Here is a 14,960-nt window from a genome sequence, read left to right as displayed (position 1 = left end):
CTGGCCGGGCTGCGGGGGCGGTGGGCGAGCCGGGCCGGCGCTCGCCGGGGCGTGCCCACGGCCGGCACCCGCGTGGGCGCCGCGCTGCCCCCGCACCCGTCCCGCCGCCAGCCTCGCCTCGGCTTTTTTTCCAGAAACGAGCAGCTGCCGGATGCGGGGGTCGGTCGGTTCAGGTTGCCTATTAGGAACAATTTCTTCCCCGAAAGATTTCTTGCCCTGCCACAGGTAGTGGTGAAGTCACCATTTGGGGAGATTTAGTGGACGTGTGGATGTGGCACTCGGGGTCATGGGTTAGTGGTGGCCTGAGCAGTGCTGGGGGAACAGTTGGACTCCATGGTCTCAGAAGGCTTTTACGGCTTCAGTGATTCTCTGATTGTTGCAGGAAGATAGTGACAGTCACTAAGATTTAGATGTGGCTCAAAAAACAAATGGAAATCCAAAGTTTGATGCAAATTGATAGGAGCTTTGGAAGTGTTACTTGAGATACCTGGTAAGACAGAGTGTGGGTTTCCAAGGTGGGCAGCCCTAACTTGGCAAAAATCACTGGAAAGTGGGCATTGTGCCCTGGGGACTCCTGCCGTGTGCTAAAGGGGGGTGAGAGCAGTCCGGAGCACTTCCTCTGCCACCCGAGCGCACGGTGCTTTCACTTAAAGCAAACACAAGTTCCCAGCCACTCCAGATAAAACAATTAATGGGCAATTGTGTGCATAGAATCTCCAGATTGGGAACCCTGCTGATTTCCAAGTCACGTGGAAAGCCTCAGATTCCACCTTTTTTCCTCTTTTTTGCTTCTGTGATAGCCCCTTTGCCCACATGAGTCCCACTGCTGCAAAGGTTCTCCCAGCATGGTTTGTAGCACAAGGAGATGAGGAATACACTGCTCGGACCAGAGTGAGGGAATGGCTGAGCAGGAGACTGGAACTGAGTGTGGCCAGCCATGAGGCATGCACTCATATTTTCCAGATAGCATTTTTTCCCCCTGCTTTTCACTTGCAGTTCTTATTTAGGATTTCAGCTCTCTGTTCTTAGGTTCCAATGTATACAAGTGTCTCATCTGAGGCATAGTGCTGCCTGACTGTGCCAGTCAGTCCTGCAGCAGAGTAGAAATCTCCTGTAATGGTGTGCTGGCTCACATGGTGACATGGAAGAGCCACTGCCAGGGTGTGGGTATCTGAGTCCCTGAGGGTGGGTCTGGGCACCTCCTGTCCCAGGCAAGCAGAGACCCATAGCTTGAGGGAACAGGGTCCATGGCTGGGATAGGAAGCAGCCCACCCCATCTCCTCCTGTCCTGCCTGCATCCCTGCCAGCTCCCCCCCGCCCCAGTACCTGCTGGGCAGATGGGGAGAATCAGCAGTGATAATGTTTTCACTGATTACTTTAATTTTGTACCTTTTCACTTACTATTTCCTTCACCCTTATTTTCCTACCAGAATCCATTAGCTGCACACAGAAGAAATAGATTGGATTCCAGTATAGTCTTTTTTTTTTTTTTTAATTACACTTTCACAGAGAGAAGACAATGGCTGAGCTGTAGTGTTGTCACAGGGTGGATGAACTGCAGCTCACACTGTGGCACTGCTGGAACGATTTCTTCTCATGCAGTGAAACTCATTCAGGAGCTTGTGGTTTTGGTATCTTAAGGGCTGATGCAGTGGGGAGCCCATTCTGCTCTCCTGCTCAGGCAGGATGTCTCTTTAAGGCAATAAAAGAGTTCTTCAACAAATTAATAACATTTTTAAGTTACATCTCATGCATCTGGCACTGATGGCAGGAGGCTCTTCTTCCCCCCCAACCTCAAGTACATTGACACTGTGTCCCATGTATACTCATTGTTACTGTGTCACCTTTATATTCCCCTGTGGCAGATAAAATGTGCAGCTCTGGAAGTCGCAGGGAGACTCCATGTGTTCCCAAAGAGGTGGGAGTTCTTGGTTTTGGCTTTTCCTTTTGCCTCAGTAAGACCAGTTGTTTCAGTCACACATTAGGTGATATGCAGTTGCTGCCATACCAGGGCAGCACCAGGTGGTTTAGATGTGTCTTCCATGTACAAATCAAGTGTCTTGGGTCTGGTGGTGTTGAAATAAGAAGGACAAAGATCCCACAGCTTTGAATTTCATGCTGGCTATTCAACAAAGTGTTTGTTCCCTGTATTGTTACACTTGAGCAGCAGCAGACCTGCTCTGTGCCCAGTATCGTGCTGGCACATTGGGGATGGCTGTCTCCTCCATCTTGAGTGATTCCGTCATCCTGGCAAATGTCCTTGTGCGTGGAGTGGCTCTGACACAGGATTCCTTTGGCCTGTGTAACTTTCTGTATTTGGCAAACTGCTTTAAACCGGGTTCTTGTGGGGAGGGGGCTCTGAGGGCATTGTCTCAGCTGCAGGTCCTTCGGAAGGCTGGGAAATTCTGTAAATATATGAGAGAAAGTGGCCAAGATGTGTTCACAGGACAGTTTCACCGAAAACCCTGCTGGTTTGGGGTTTTATTGTTTTGGTGAGGTTTTTTTCACCAGTATTTTTTTTATTGTGTTACAGCACTTTGGAGAGAAGGTAAAAATCAGTCCCTTGCCCTCCATATTCTGGTATCTGGGCTCCTTTCCTGTTGCCTGCAATTGTTTCATTCATCTTTTGCTCTTATTAGGAGCAAAAGCCTGAACCAAGCCTCCAGACCAGAGCATCAGTGGTGCTGACCCACACATGAGGCAGAGGCACCTGCTGGCAGGGGCGAGCTGGGCTCTGGACACCAAACTCACCAAGAGGCTGGGCTCAGGCCAGGCCACTGGCATGCTGGCCTCCCAGAGTGGTTGGGTGACACCTGCCCAGTGTGCCGGCCCCTCCAAAGTAGTTACCTGTCACCCATCTGGGACTATCTCCCTGCTTTTTATTTTCCCTCCTGCATTCAGCCTCTAGCTGAACCCTGACACCAAACCCTGTGTCTCCTGGGGCAGTGGCACTGAGCTCCCTCTTCACCACCTTCTGAGACGGTGACAAATCTTTTTTTATTCAATGGTGTCAGAAACCTTTACGCTGGTTATAAGCTCTGCCCATGCCCCTCCCGAGGTGCTTGTAAGACAGATTTAGTCCCTTCAGCTCCTCCTGGCCTGTCCCCATGGACTTGGCTGCTGATCCTTGTATCAGCCCATGTGCTTCGAGCAGGAGCTACGTGAGGGTGACTCATGCACTGTGCTCGTCTGGGCAGACCTCATCTCCCATGAATCTCGGCCCTCCAGAGCCAGGGGAGCCCAGCCAAGTGTCCGCTTCCAAAAGGCACCGGCAAGGGAGTGGTGGGATTAGGCAGAGGAGGCAGAAAAAGCCTGCCGAGGAATGCTGCTGTGGGAGGGGAAGGACCTGTGGCAGGAGGGGCTGGGGGTGCTGGGGGTCCTGTAGCCCATCCTCCTCTGCTGCAAGAGCCTTGCAGGGGCCAGACATCTGGCCAAGCTTCCTTCCCAGAGGATGGCTCTAGTTAAAGTGCCAGGTTCCCCCAGTCAGTTCAGGCTGTTCAGGATGGTGCCCTCCAAAAGGTGTTCACTATTCCTGATGGGTGTTGAGAACTTGCTCCCAGGGCAGGTTGAACAGTTTCTTTCCTTATTTTCTGCACAAGGTAATGGGAAAAGCGAATTGGAGATTGGAGATTTTATTCCCTTTCTGTCATCAAGGGAAGAACTCATCTAGAATCTGCAGAAATAATCAGGCAGCCCCAAAACTCCAAACAAATTTCTCCATTTTGTAGCTCCAGTCTGCTTGCTCTGGTTGAGATGCAGGTCCTGTGCTGCCCTTTGAGCCACCCTTGCTGACAGTGTGGCCCCGTGGCTCCTGGGCTTGTTCTGTTGTTACCTTCAGCTGAGCCATTAATGCACCTCGAGACGGCTCTGGAGGGTGTTTTGGAGGGAGGTGGGGGCTTGTTCTGCTGGTCCTGAGTTTGCTGTGACTGAGGCTGGGCAGAGCTGAAACATGCATGGAGCAAGAGCCTGAGCAACTGCACAGCTCCAGGGTGGAGCAGCAGGGCCACAGGTGTGTGTGTGTCCCCCATTCTGCTGGGGGTGCAGGGTGTGTGTGGGGAAGTGTGTCCTGTTCTGCCAAGGACACATCAGCCACCAGCATTTGGTGCTGTCACACCAGTGCAGCCTTGTTGGCCAGAGCTGGGCTGCTGGATCCTGAAGCTGGGGCTTTGCTGAGCCTGTGCTGGGGCTGAGCTCTCTACTGATTGTCTGTGGTACCCAGAGCCATGGCTGGGGCTGGCAGAATCCACTGGTGACCTGAGCAGTTAGTGGTCAATACTTCAATACTGTGACTGAAATTTCCTTTGCTGCATTACGATAGCAGCAGAATGGGGCAGCCCATCACCTGCCTTGCTGGGAAGCCTGGCACTGATGAAGCCATGTGGAGTGAGCCAGGAATTACCTCCTGCCCAAGTCCCACTCATGGTGCTCAGCAGTGTTGGCTGCCATCCTGGCCAGGTGGAAATGTCCACCCAGAGATGGTCACACTGCTCATCCCAAATGTGCTAAGGCTGGCTTTGATCCCTCTGCCTTCTGTTCCTCTCCTCCCCAAGCTCTCTTCTCCTCTTCAGCACAATGGCCTGCCAAGAGAGTGAGTACCTGGATGACCAGAAGAAATGTGTCCCCTGCAGAAAGTGCATGCCCGGGCAGGAGCTTTCCAAGGTAAATTGACTTCTCTTTAAGGAGCAGAAATCATCATGGGTGGCATCCAGATGGGTGAATCCTCTGCCAACCTCCCTTCAGAAAGATGATCTTAGGTCCCAGCATGTTGGGAAGAGGTAAGACTTAGTAGGATGGAATGGTGGATTGTTTCACTTACCCTGGTAGAAGGGTGAGACAATGGAAGCAGGAGGTGGTGAGGAATTTAAGGCAGCACAAGGAGCAACCTGATTTCCTTTTTTGCTGATGGAAGTCTAAATTTCCTCTGGATTGTAGCCCCAAGCAAGGTCACACTGCATGGCTGGGTGCCAGCAGGACACTGCTGCAGGGCAGCAGCCTGGCCTCGCTGGTGGGAGTGCCAGCAGGGTTCCCCTGGCGGTGCCTCCTGGGGCTCGGTGCTGCTGGAGCTTTCCAACACCCAAAGCGCACCGCGGGCCCCAGCTGGGCAGCACACAGGGTCCCTGAGTGTCTCCTGGGAGCTGCACTGGTGGTGGCTGCTCTCAGCTGGGTTCTGAGGACCCCACACATGAGAGGTGACCCTGCCACCCTTTGCCCCCAAAGAAGGGACACTGTTCCCCTCAGTACCATTTGGAACCCATGGTGGCCCCTCACCACAGCCATGTCCCTACCCTTGTGCCTTGCAGGACTGTGGCGATGGCAGTGGCGGGGACGCGCAGTGCGTGGCCTGCCCTCCCAGGAAGTTCAAGGACCGCTGGGGACATCACGGCTGCAAGCCCTGCCTGTCCTGTGCCCTCATAAACCGCCTCCAGAAGTCCAACTGCACGGCGACGGCCGACGCGGTCTGCGGGGAGTGCCTGCCGGGGTGAGCGGGGCCGGCCCGAGCAGAGCCACACCTGGGGGCAGGCAGGGAGGGGCTGGGCAGAGGGGGCTTTACCTAAGGCTACCCATGGTCCCACATGGGACCTAAGAGGAGCCTGGTGACCCAGTGATGCCTCTGTGAGGACACTGCTAATGACATGGAAGTTAGGCTCGTCTGGTGGGTCCTGTTGTGGCTGCAGAGAAGGGAACCTGAAGGCTCCTGTAAATGAGCCATGAAAGAAAACTTCCAGACTCAAATTTTTCTGTAGACACTGGGGTGGCTGAGCCCTGGAAGATATGGGGTTGTAGACCACTATGGTTCGTAGTCCCCAAAGAGGGGGTTAAGGGGTTACTGAAATGAAACAGCTGCATACAGCCAGCCTGTGCCCAGCTCAGGGGTGGTCAGCAGTGGGTCTGGGACAGGAGCGAGTCAGGGTTCCAGTGTATGAGCCTCTTCTCAGACAGAGCTGTAGCTGGGGTGTTCCTGGCCCTTTGAGGAGCTATTAATCAGTATAATCCACTTCAGCAGACATGGGAGTGGGGGGCTATTGGAAAGATGTTGCTTCTTGACAAATGGCTGGACATGAACAAGTAGGTGTGATGTGGCTCCAGCCAGTGATGAGAGCCCTGTTGCTCCTGTTGCCAGCCAGGCAGGAGTGCGGGGTCAGCTGTCCCCCTCTGCTACGGGGTGGGTGGCACAGCTGGCTGCACAGCCAGGGTGGCGGGAGCTTGGTGGGGGCCAGGCTCTGCTGAGACCGTCTGCTCTGTTGGCAGGTTTTACCGGAAGGCACGGATCAGCGGGCAGCTGGAGTGGGAGTGCATTCCCTGCACCAAGCAGACGCCATCCTCCGAGCCACAGTGTAGGTGCCCCCACTCTGGTGGGGTCAGGGCAGGTGATGTGGGCACAGCGGAGCCACAGCCCCACTGGAGGCGGCACGGTCATGGCATGTGACGAGGGATGGCAGGGAAGTGCTGGTCCAAGCCTCGGAGTTTGGCTCCAGCGCTTTGTGGCTGTTTGCAGGTCGGTCCAGAACAAACCTGGTGAAGGTCGCTGTCCCTACTGTACCACCACAGGACACAGCCCTTCTTGCACTGACGAGCAGCGCCCTGGTCATCATTGTCCTGGTGCTTCTGGCACTCTCCATCATCTACTGCAAGCGATTCTGGAAAAGCCAGTGCCAGAGAGGTGAGTTGGTGCTCTTCTTGCCGTGCCGTTCACCTGTGCCCGTGGCCCCTTCTTGCTGTGTAGAGCATTGCCACTTTCACAGCACAGTAACCCAGCTGTTCCTCACCTCATACAGAATAGACACCTCATCCTGCTTCTCATGCCTGCAGGACCTCTCATGTACTTTTCCTGCTCAGTGACACAGAGGAGCCTCCCTCCTTCTTAGGGCCATCAGGAGGAGGAGGAGGCCATTTCACAGTCGGAACTGGCGATCCTCCCTTCTGAGGTTTCTCAGTCAGGTGGCTCTTTTCTGCTGAAGGACGAGGGCTGTAGGTTTGGTGGCCAGGGTTGGGGCAGGATGGCATCCAGCAGCGTGCTGGGGAGCTGCTGGCTCCCAGCTCCTTGCTGGCAGACATACCACAGGGCTGAGGACATGCTAGGGAAGTGAGCCAAGCCTTTGCTCAGGCTGTTTCTCTTCTATCCTCCAAGTCTTCCTGAGGACTCAGAACTTCTCAGGCCAGCGAGCAACATTCCCGACTGCAGCAGTGCCCGGCAGGTTCCTGTGTGAGAAGCAGATGTCTGGACCCTGCTGCCTGGGTGTGAAGAACTTGAGCCCTTGCTACAGGCAGGCAGAAGGTACCTGCTCTTGCTGCCTTCCCTGGGGAGGGAGGGTGGTGCTGGGTTCCAGCTCACATGGTTCCAGGATGAGATGCCCTTAGGCAGGAAGGATGGAGCTTGATGGTGAGCTCCACTGATCCGCGCTGGTTTCTGGTTCCAGGCCCTGTGGAAGCAGTGCAGTTCATTTCGGATGGGGAAGCTGTGGGTCTCCAGCTTCCCTCTCTCCAGCCAGAGATGGACTTGCCACCAGCCATTGCAATCAGCACTGCCTCCAAAGCCCAGCTGGGCAGGAGTCTCCTGGAAAGCCAGCCCCTCATCCGGGCCTCAGGTCACAGCGACTGCTTGGACGGGGTCCTGCCACCCCCCACCCCCAGACAGGACCGGCCGGGCCCAGTGGAGGCCCTGGCCCCCCTCTCCTCCTGTGCCTCTGAGATGCAGCACAAGTGGCCACATGCACCAGTGGAGTGCACTGAACTGGACCTCCAAAAGTTCTCCACCCAGGCAGAGTTCATGGGTAGCGAGCGGCTGGAGGATGCAGCAAGCCAGGCAATGAAGAGGATTCCAGCAGAGAGCGGTGGTGTAGTGCAGGAGGGGGCTCATCACTTGCCCACAGCTGAAATCCCACAGGGGGAGCAGCCGGTAAGTTCCTCATCACTCCTCAGAACTACTGCCAGTTGCCCAAGGCTTGGGCACAGGGGCTGGGCTTAACATAGGGGTAGGAACATGGACTGAAGTATGTTAGTATGGGGTGATAAGGCTGGAGGAGAAACAGCATTCCCTGAGCCCCTGTGATGGCCCTGGGAACAGTGCCAGGTGTTGCTGTTCTCAGCAGACTGCCACCAACCTTGGGGTCTTTGTCTCGCCAGGTGGATGATGTCCAGAGCCTGGTGACTCAAATCAGCAGCACGGCCAAGGGTAAGTGGCCTTCCAGTCTCACCTTTGTACTCCAAGTACTGGCATATCAGAGAGGCAGGTTCTTGGAAGGGAGCTCCTCCAGAAGCCCACCATGTCCCCACCAGGGACTTACCTGACTTGTGGCCTTTGGTGCTGGTCCCCAGGGTACATTTTCTGTGATTCTGCCTTGAGTGGCCTGCAGGCAGGTGGCCCAGCTGTTACCAGCTTTCCCAAGACTGAGCCAGCTCCATGTTGGTGAGCTCTAAAAGTGATGTTGGAGGAGATACTGTCCTGGCAGGGTGGTTTTCACCTGCTCGGCAGGGGCTAAGGCTGAAGACTGGCTGTTCTCTTGCCCTTACCCTGTCTGAGTAGGATGGGTACTAACCCAGCTTCGCTGTGTTGCTGCCCCCAGGTCTCCCAATAGCGGAGCTGCCCCATTCCTTGGTGCAGTCACTTGCATTCTTGTTGGACCCTTCCTTGAACGGTGTGAAGAACTTCAGCCACGTGGCACTGGAGCTGGGGCTCATGCCCCAGTTGCTGGGACGGATTTCGGGGTTTGAGCAGCTGGTGGCACACTTCACCTACGCGGGAGCCACGGTCACTGTCCCACTGCTGGCGCAGGCGCTGCAGCGGCTCCAGAGGTTTGACGCCTTGCTCCTGCTCTGCGACCACTTCACACTCAGCCCCATACCAGACCACCAGCGCTAGAGGACAGGGAGGGACGGAGGAAGCTCCCTGCACTGTTGCTGGTGTGGAGAGGATCCAGTGGCCTGCAGTCACATAACATCCCTGGTGTGCATGGCAGGAGAGCATAGAGATGGTCTTTGCATCATGGAATGGAAGGACACAATGGGGGCATCCCTGCACAGGGGTTCCAGGAAGCACAGCTGTGCCTTTTACCAGCTCTGTGGGGGAGGGCTTGCTCAGGCCCTTACAGAGGCTGTTTTTCTCTGGCTGGGACATCCTTGCCTGTCAGTCGCTGTGCTGCCCGTGCTGTGCTGCTCTGGCTGTGCAGTGAGCCCTGTCATGCCCCACTGTTGCTATGGGGTCCCTCAGCCATGGGACTCGGGCCCCATGGGCAGTGCCCTGCTATAAGCCCAGCCATTACCTCTCTTCCATTCCAGCTTTCCCATCCTTCCTCTGGCCCATGCTCTGTTTTCCCGGGTGTCAGTTGCCACTTTCCCAGTTTACTTTTCAGTTGCTTCTCTCCCTCTGTGCTGCAATTTCCGTGGCAGAGAACCTGGCCATGGCTGGTATGCCGGGCTCCAGCCTTTGTCCCCCTGTGCCACCCTGGCACATTCCTCTTGTGCCCATTTGTGGTGCGGTGCAATACCCTGGCAGGAGTTTTGGACTGATTGCCAGGATGAGCTGATGTATGTCCTTGTTGTGGGGCTGTGGCTGCTGGCCATGGGCAGGTGCTGGCTCACCCCAGCCCTGTGGCTGTTCACTGCCCATTGCCTCCAAGGCTTCGCAAAATGCCTGCGGTGGCACAGGGTGTCAGGGGCAGGGACGCTGCACCGCCGTACCCTGGGGAGCAGGAGGCAGCTGAGGGCTGAAGCTGTAACTGGTCACAGGCAGCAGTGACGTTCCTGTGCCAGCCACAGCAGGAGCTCCAGGAGCTCCTCCTCTTTTAAAATAATATTTTTCTTTTTTTTTTCCTGCCTAAAAATGGCCTGATTTCTCATTCCTAGGAGTTGCCTACTGGGAAGGGGGAGCACGCTTCTGCTTGGTATTTTCTCCTGGGGGATTTGTCAGAGCTTGCCATGGTCTTGCTGTCACTGGTCACCCTGATTTTGGTGTTGTGCCTGCAGCCTGGGGGCTGCGGGCAGCTGGGCTGTTCTCAGCCTGCCCTGGCCACTGGGGCTCTGCTGGCGGCCCTCGAGAGGAGCGGGGGCACGTTCCTGAGCGGGGCCCAGTGGCGCGGGGGCGGCCAGGCACGCAGGGCCTGCGGAGGCCGCTCCCGCCGGGGTCACGGGCGGAGCAGCTGCCGGCAGGGCTGGAGCGGTGGCTCAGCGCCCGGCAGCGCTGGCAGAGCTCGGTGCTAATGACACCACGGTGAGGGTTCGATCCCTGTGTGGGCCATTCACTTCAGAATCGGACTCCATGGTCTTTGTGGTCCCTTCCAACTCAGGATACTCTGTGATAAATGTCACCCTAGCTGGCCCGAGACTCCCAGACAGCATCCCTGGGGCTGAGCTGCTGACGTTTGTTCTGCCTCTGTTGCTTTGATCCTCACTGCCGTGGCTGGGTCTGCTGAGTGCTTTCTGCTGTCGTGCCTGTCACCGGGGTCTCAGGCCAAGCCAGTGGTGTGGCAGTCACCAGCAAGTGGCACTGTTACCCCACTGCCAGCTGCCCCTCCCCAGGCCCCCTCGGCTGAGCCCACAGAATTCTCCTTTATCTGACCACAGTACCTGAAAGAAGCAGGTACCCTTCTAGGAGGGCAGACGTCCTGCACACCCTGGGTATTAAATAGCTGCTGGTGTTTCCCTTTCCTGTTTAATGATGTTGGGGCTTGAATGTGCCCAGGACGTGCTCAGATAAGCAAAGGCATGGGCAGTTTCAGCTGGATCTGGCACTTTCTCTCACTGCTTGTTTCTTCCACAGTCAAGGCCGTTTTACTGCTCTTTGCTCCCCAAGACCCACAGCGTTGAACCTTGTGCCATGTGGGGCCAGGATTAGTCAGACTCTTGCTGCACTCTTGGGCTGTTAGGGAGCAGCCGGGAGTGTTGCTGCAGCACACGCAGCCTGGGGCCAGGGATTTCCTGTTTGAGGCTTTTCTGTGGCACGGAGAGTGCTGGGTTTAATCACCTCACAAAATCCAGTAAATATTTAATCCCTTTGTGGACATAGTCACTTCCTGTGGGAAGGAAAATAACTTCACCCACTGCATCTGAGTAAGAGCCTCCCTGCAGCTCGGCTGGCCGGCCCTGGCTTTGAAGTTGGAACTGGCCTGGGCAGCTTGTCCTGTGTGTTCCTGTGTCACCAGTGCCACCAGTGTGTGATCCCTTGGAGTGCACAGAGTTGCGGCAGCTGGGTAGGATGGCAGAGCCAGCCTGCTCCTGTCACAGGGCAGTGTCAGGAGTAAGAGATGGGCAGGAAGGGCTGGTAAATTAAAGCTGTGAATATCGGGGACATATTACAGGTGTGTGCTGCAAATCTCTTCACATGCTGGGCAGCTCCACTGGTGTGCTGGGGTGGGTCTCTGGGCCAAGCAAATGGGATGAGGCTTTAGTTCATTTGTTTGGGTTTTTTACTCACTTTTATAAAGAAATCAACCCCATTTCCTTTATAGCTTTTAAGGTAAACTATTATTTTTCAGTTGTTTGATGTCTGAGCAGTATTCCTTACAGTCAAAACTTAACCCCTGCCTTGAGGGTGCAGCGCATTGGGTGGGTGTGTGCTGTGTATGGGTATGGGCTGTGCCACACAGGGTGTGTAGGGTGGGTGTGTGCTATGCCACAACTCCTGCCTCACTGCTGCTGCCCATCAGGCCTGGCCATGCCACTGAGTGTGCTGCCTCAGCACTGGTTAGCAGGGGCTGGTTTTAGATGTGTTTGAACTGTTCCCCCACACAGCCTCACACATGGTATCAGTGCAAGTCACACTGGCTGGTGCTCCAGCAGGGCTGGACACTGCACAGGAGTGTTGCAGGATGTGGCTTTTCAGCAGTGAGGTTCCCCCAGCTCCCAGCCAAGGGCTGCTCCCCACTCTCACTGTGTCCATGGCAGGCACCTTCCTTCAGCTGTGGTGACAAAACCATCTGTGTTTACAAGGGCCAAAAGTTCAACAGGTAACCTTTAGCCCACCCTAAGACCCTTTGGCCAGGCTGCCTCGAGCCCAACCAGAGCCCTCAGGGAACCATGAGAGCCTTGGAAACAGTGATAACGCTGTGACTTGGACATCAGAACAACGGTGATCCCTGGGCAGGGAACTGCTTCAGTGGGGAACCAATGGACTTGATACTTGACTTTTGCTTTTTAATAGTATTTTCAACATAATACATGGAATGTAAGGGAGGGAAATTCCTGAAGTGCTGGATCTCACGTCACAGCCTCAGGAAGCCATTTGTGCCAAGCTGGCATGGCTCACAGAGAGGTGAAAGAAATCAAATAACTCTGCATCTGTGCAAACTTGAGCTGGGACTGAAGGGTGGAAACACTCCAGTGCAGTGGGGTTGGTTTTTTACAAGTGATTGGTTTCCACACCAGTCTTGCCTGGAAGTCTGATTTGCAGAGGAATTTGTATGATAAGTTTAAATCCAGCGCTGTTCTGGGAAGCTCTTAAGCATAGACTTAAAATAGGCACATACTTCAGTGTTGTTAAAGTGTTTATTCTGATGAACAATCGATGAACATCCCTCGGGTGCTGTTCCTGAACAGGGGGCTCATGAGAGCTGTCCCTCCAATGTGCTTTTACAGAAATAGGCAATACTGAAGAAAACTTGGTGTTACTGATCTGAGCACACTTCTTGGAAGAGTCTGCAAGTGTTGGGGGAGATACCCTCTCCATGTTGGATTATTTGATACTTCAGACTCTGGTGCTTTTCAAAAAAAAAAATCACTACGTTTCTGTAGCCATGGTTTACCCAAGGGAATACTTGTTGTTTTTTTATGGTAGATGTTATTTTTCTTTAAGGTTACGAATGGGTTATTTATATTTTTGTAAATTCTGCGCCGTTACTGTTGTAATTCTGCTGTAGTTGTTTCTGTTGGGTTTGGGGTGTTGTCTGTGTTCAAATGAAGCAGAAGCTGAAGCTCCTGCCCTCTGTTAATGGAAGGGGGATGGTCCCCCACATTCCTCCAGACCTGGTGCTCTCGAGTGATGTGTGTTTGTAGTTCAATAAATTTTGGAGCCAGACATGGTGATGTTTGGTGAGTTTTGATTCCTCTCCCCATCACCTGCTGGTGGGAGCTGATGCTGCAGGGGCCAGTGGGGGCTGGAGGGCCCTGTCTGGGAGGGGGCCCATCTGGCAGGGCAGGCAGCACTTCTCAGAGAGATGCTGCAGCAGCCGAGGCCATCGGCCTCATCCCCTGGTGTGGGAACAGGCGGGAGGGGCTGGAGTGGGTGCTGCTGGATGGGGTGCCCGTGGTCCTGGGCCCATACCCTCAGGGTCCCCAGAGGGCACCTGCCCCAACCACAGGCATCAGCTTTTGGTTTTGGGTGGGTTTAACATTCCCCAGAGGGGCTAAGTCTCAGGTGTGGTTCACGGCATGGCCTGGGGACAGAGGGAGGCAGAGACCCCTAAGCAATGCCCAAGGAACTCCCATTCCTGAAGCTTCGCTGAGGAGCAGTTGCTGTTTAAGCTCGGTAATTACAGGTTCGTTAAGCCTGTTCATGCCCTTACACTGATCTGTTTAAAATAATTATTAGTATGAAGGATGTTTTTGGTCTAATTAAAGCTATGATACTTGTCCAAACTCTGGCAGGCTCTATGAGTGCTTGCAGTGCTGCAGCTCATCCTGTGTGTGAGGATCCCCATGCAGTGCTGTGTCTGCAGCCCTGGCTGCCTCTGTCATACCACAGGATAACAGCTATGGACAGCACAGCCTCCGGAGTCAGGGCCCAGAAGAATCAGTCATCCACCCCCAAACACAAAGCCATGCAGTGGTACAGGTACTCTGCACCCACAGTTTCCAAAGAAGCCTTTTCTGTGGAGTATGTGGGTGCCTGGAGCCTGTTGTCCCAGACGCTCTACATGGTGCAGCCCAGGTGTTCTGAGAGCACCCAACCTCACCACAGTCTGCAAGGGGTGATGATCCCCGTGTCCATGCCTGCACCCCAAGGCAGAAGGTGTGGGCAGGGTGCTGTGGCCCTCCCATGGGTGACCTGAGCCCAGAGCTCTGCCTGTGTCTGTCACTTGGCCAAGGCCACTGTCACTGCAAGAGGAGAGGGCCAGAGGTGTCCATTGGGAGAGCAGCTTCCTGCATGCTTTTGGGGTGGGAATTCAAGGCATGCCATGCCTTACCTTCAAGTGATTCCTGGCTCTGGGGTTGTAACCATCCGGACTCTGCATTCTCAGGTGACTGGACACACTGCAGTAGGTAAAGGGTGGGTGGGTTTGGCCACACCTCAGGTCTGCTCCTCTGAAAGAACAGGGGCACCCCTCCCATGCAGAGCAGATGCTCCCACCCAAGGCAGGAACTCCCAGTGAACAAGAGGTTTACACCCACTCTGCTCCTCACCAGAGAGCGCTTGTGTTGTCTGGTCTTGCCTCGTTTTTGGCTGAAGCCCAAGGAGCAATGATAAATCAATCATGTTCCCCTCAAAGTACTTGGGATTCTCATACTCCACCCTGGGATAAGAGGTAGCTCCTGTGAAGCAGAGCTGGCAGATAAACACATGTGCTCCATGTGAGCAGAGAAGTGTGGGGTTGAGGACCCATTCCTTGGTGGCCACTACAAGGCTGGCTCCCACCCCCAGTCCTGGTGCCGCCTCAGCCACACTTCACAGAGAGGTTGGCAGCATGTCAGGGTGCTGGGGTACCCGGTCCTTACCTCAGCTGCCTCCAGCAGGAGCATCTCCAGCTGGGATGCAGAGCTGTGCAAAGGCACTCAAAGCTTGGTGAGCCTCCAGCTACCAAGGGAATGCCAGGGAATGCTGTTTGGCCCAGACAAGGCACATGCACCAGGCCTTCTCCTGAGCTGTCTTTGGAGCAGGAAGGCAGACGTCTGTCCTGCTGCTCCCAGCAGCCACAGATCGCAGCCAGCAGTCCTACTGAGCCACATGTTCCTGACCGATGGGGGTTTGCTTCAAGAGCTCTAGTGAAAAGTGTGGGGTGTGGATACCTCACCTGCACACCCTGAAATGT

General features: G+C 54.9%; 1 protein-coding gene across 1 annotated transcript; it reads left to right on the top strand.

The window, feature by feature from the left end:
• The first annotated feature begins 3,385 nt into the window (after positions 1 to 3,385).
• EDA2R (ectodysplasin A2 receptor) lies at positions 3,386 to 13,009 on the top strand. The gene is made up of 8 exons (XM_042029209.1): positions 3,386 to 4,659; positions 5,301 to 5,479; positions 6,250 to 6,335; positions 6,497 to 6,661; positions 7,130 to 7,276; positions 7,419 to 7,897; positions 8,125 to 8,173; positions 8,565 to 13,009. The coding sequence occupies exons 1-8, from the start codon at positions 4,573 to 4,575 to the stop codon at positions 8,858 to 8,860; spliced, it is 1,488 nt and encodes a 495-aa protein (XP_041885143.1). The 5' UTR covers positions 3,386 to 4,572; the 3' UTR covers positions 8,861 to 13,009.
• Positions 13,010 to 14,960: the final 1,951 nt, after the last annotated feature.

The sequence above is a fragment of the Corvus kubaryi genome, unplaced genomic scaffold, assembly GCF_017639235.1.
Source record: "Corvus kubaryi isolate FWS band 111438036 unplaced genomic scaffold, C.kubaryi_AGA036_p1.0 37322, whole genome shotgun sequence".
Taxonomy (NCBI): Eukaryota; Metazoa; Chordata; class Aves; order Passeriformes; family Corvidae; genus Corvus; species Corvus kubaryi.
This window is presented reverse-complemented; position numbering and strand designations above follow the sequence as displayed.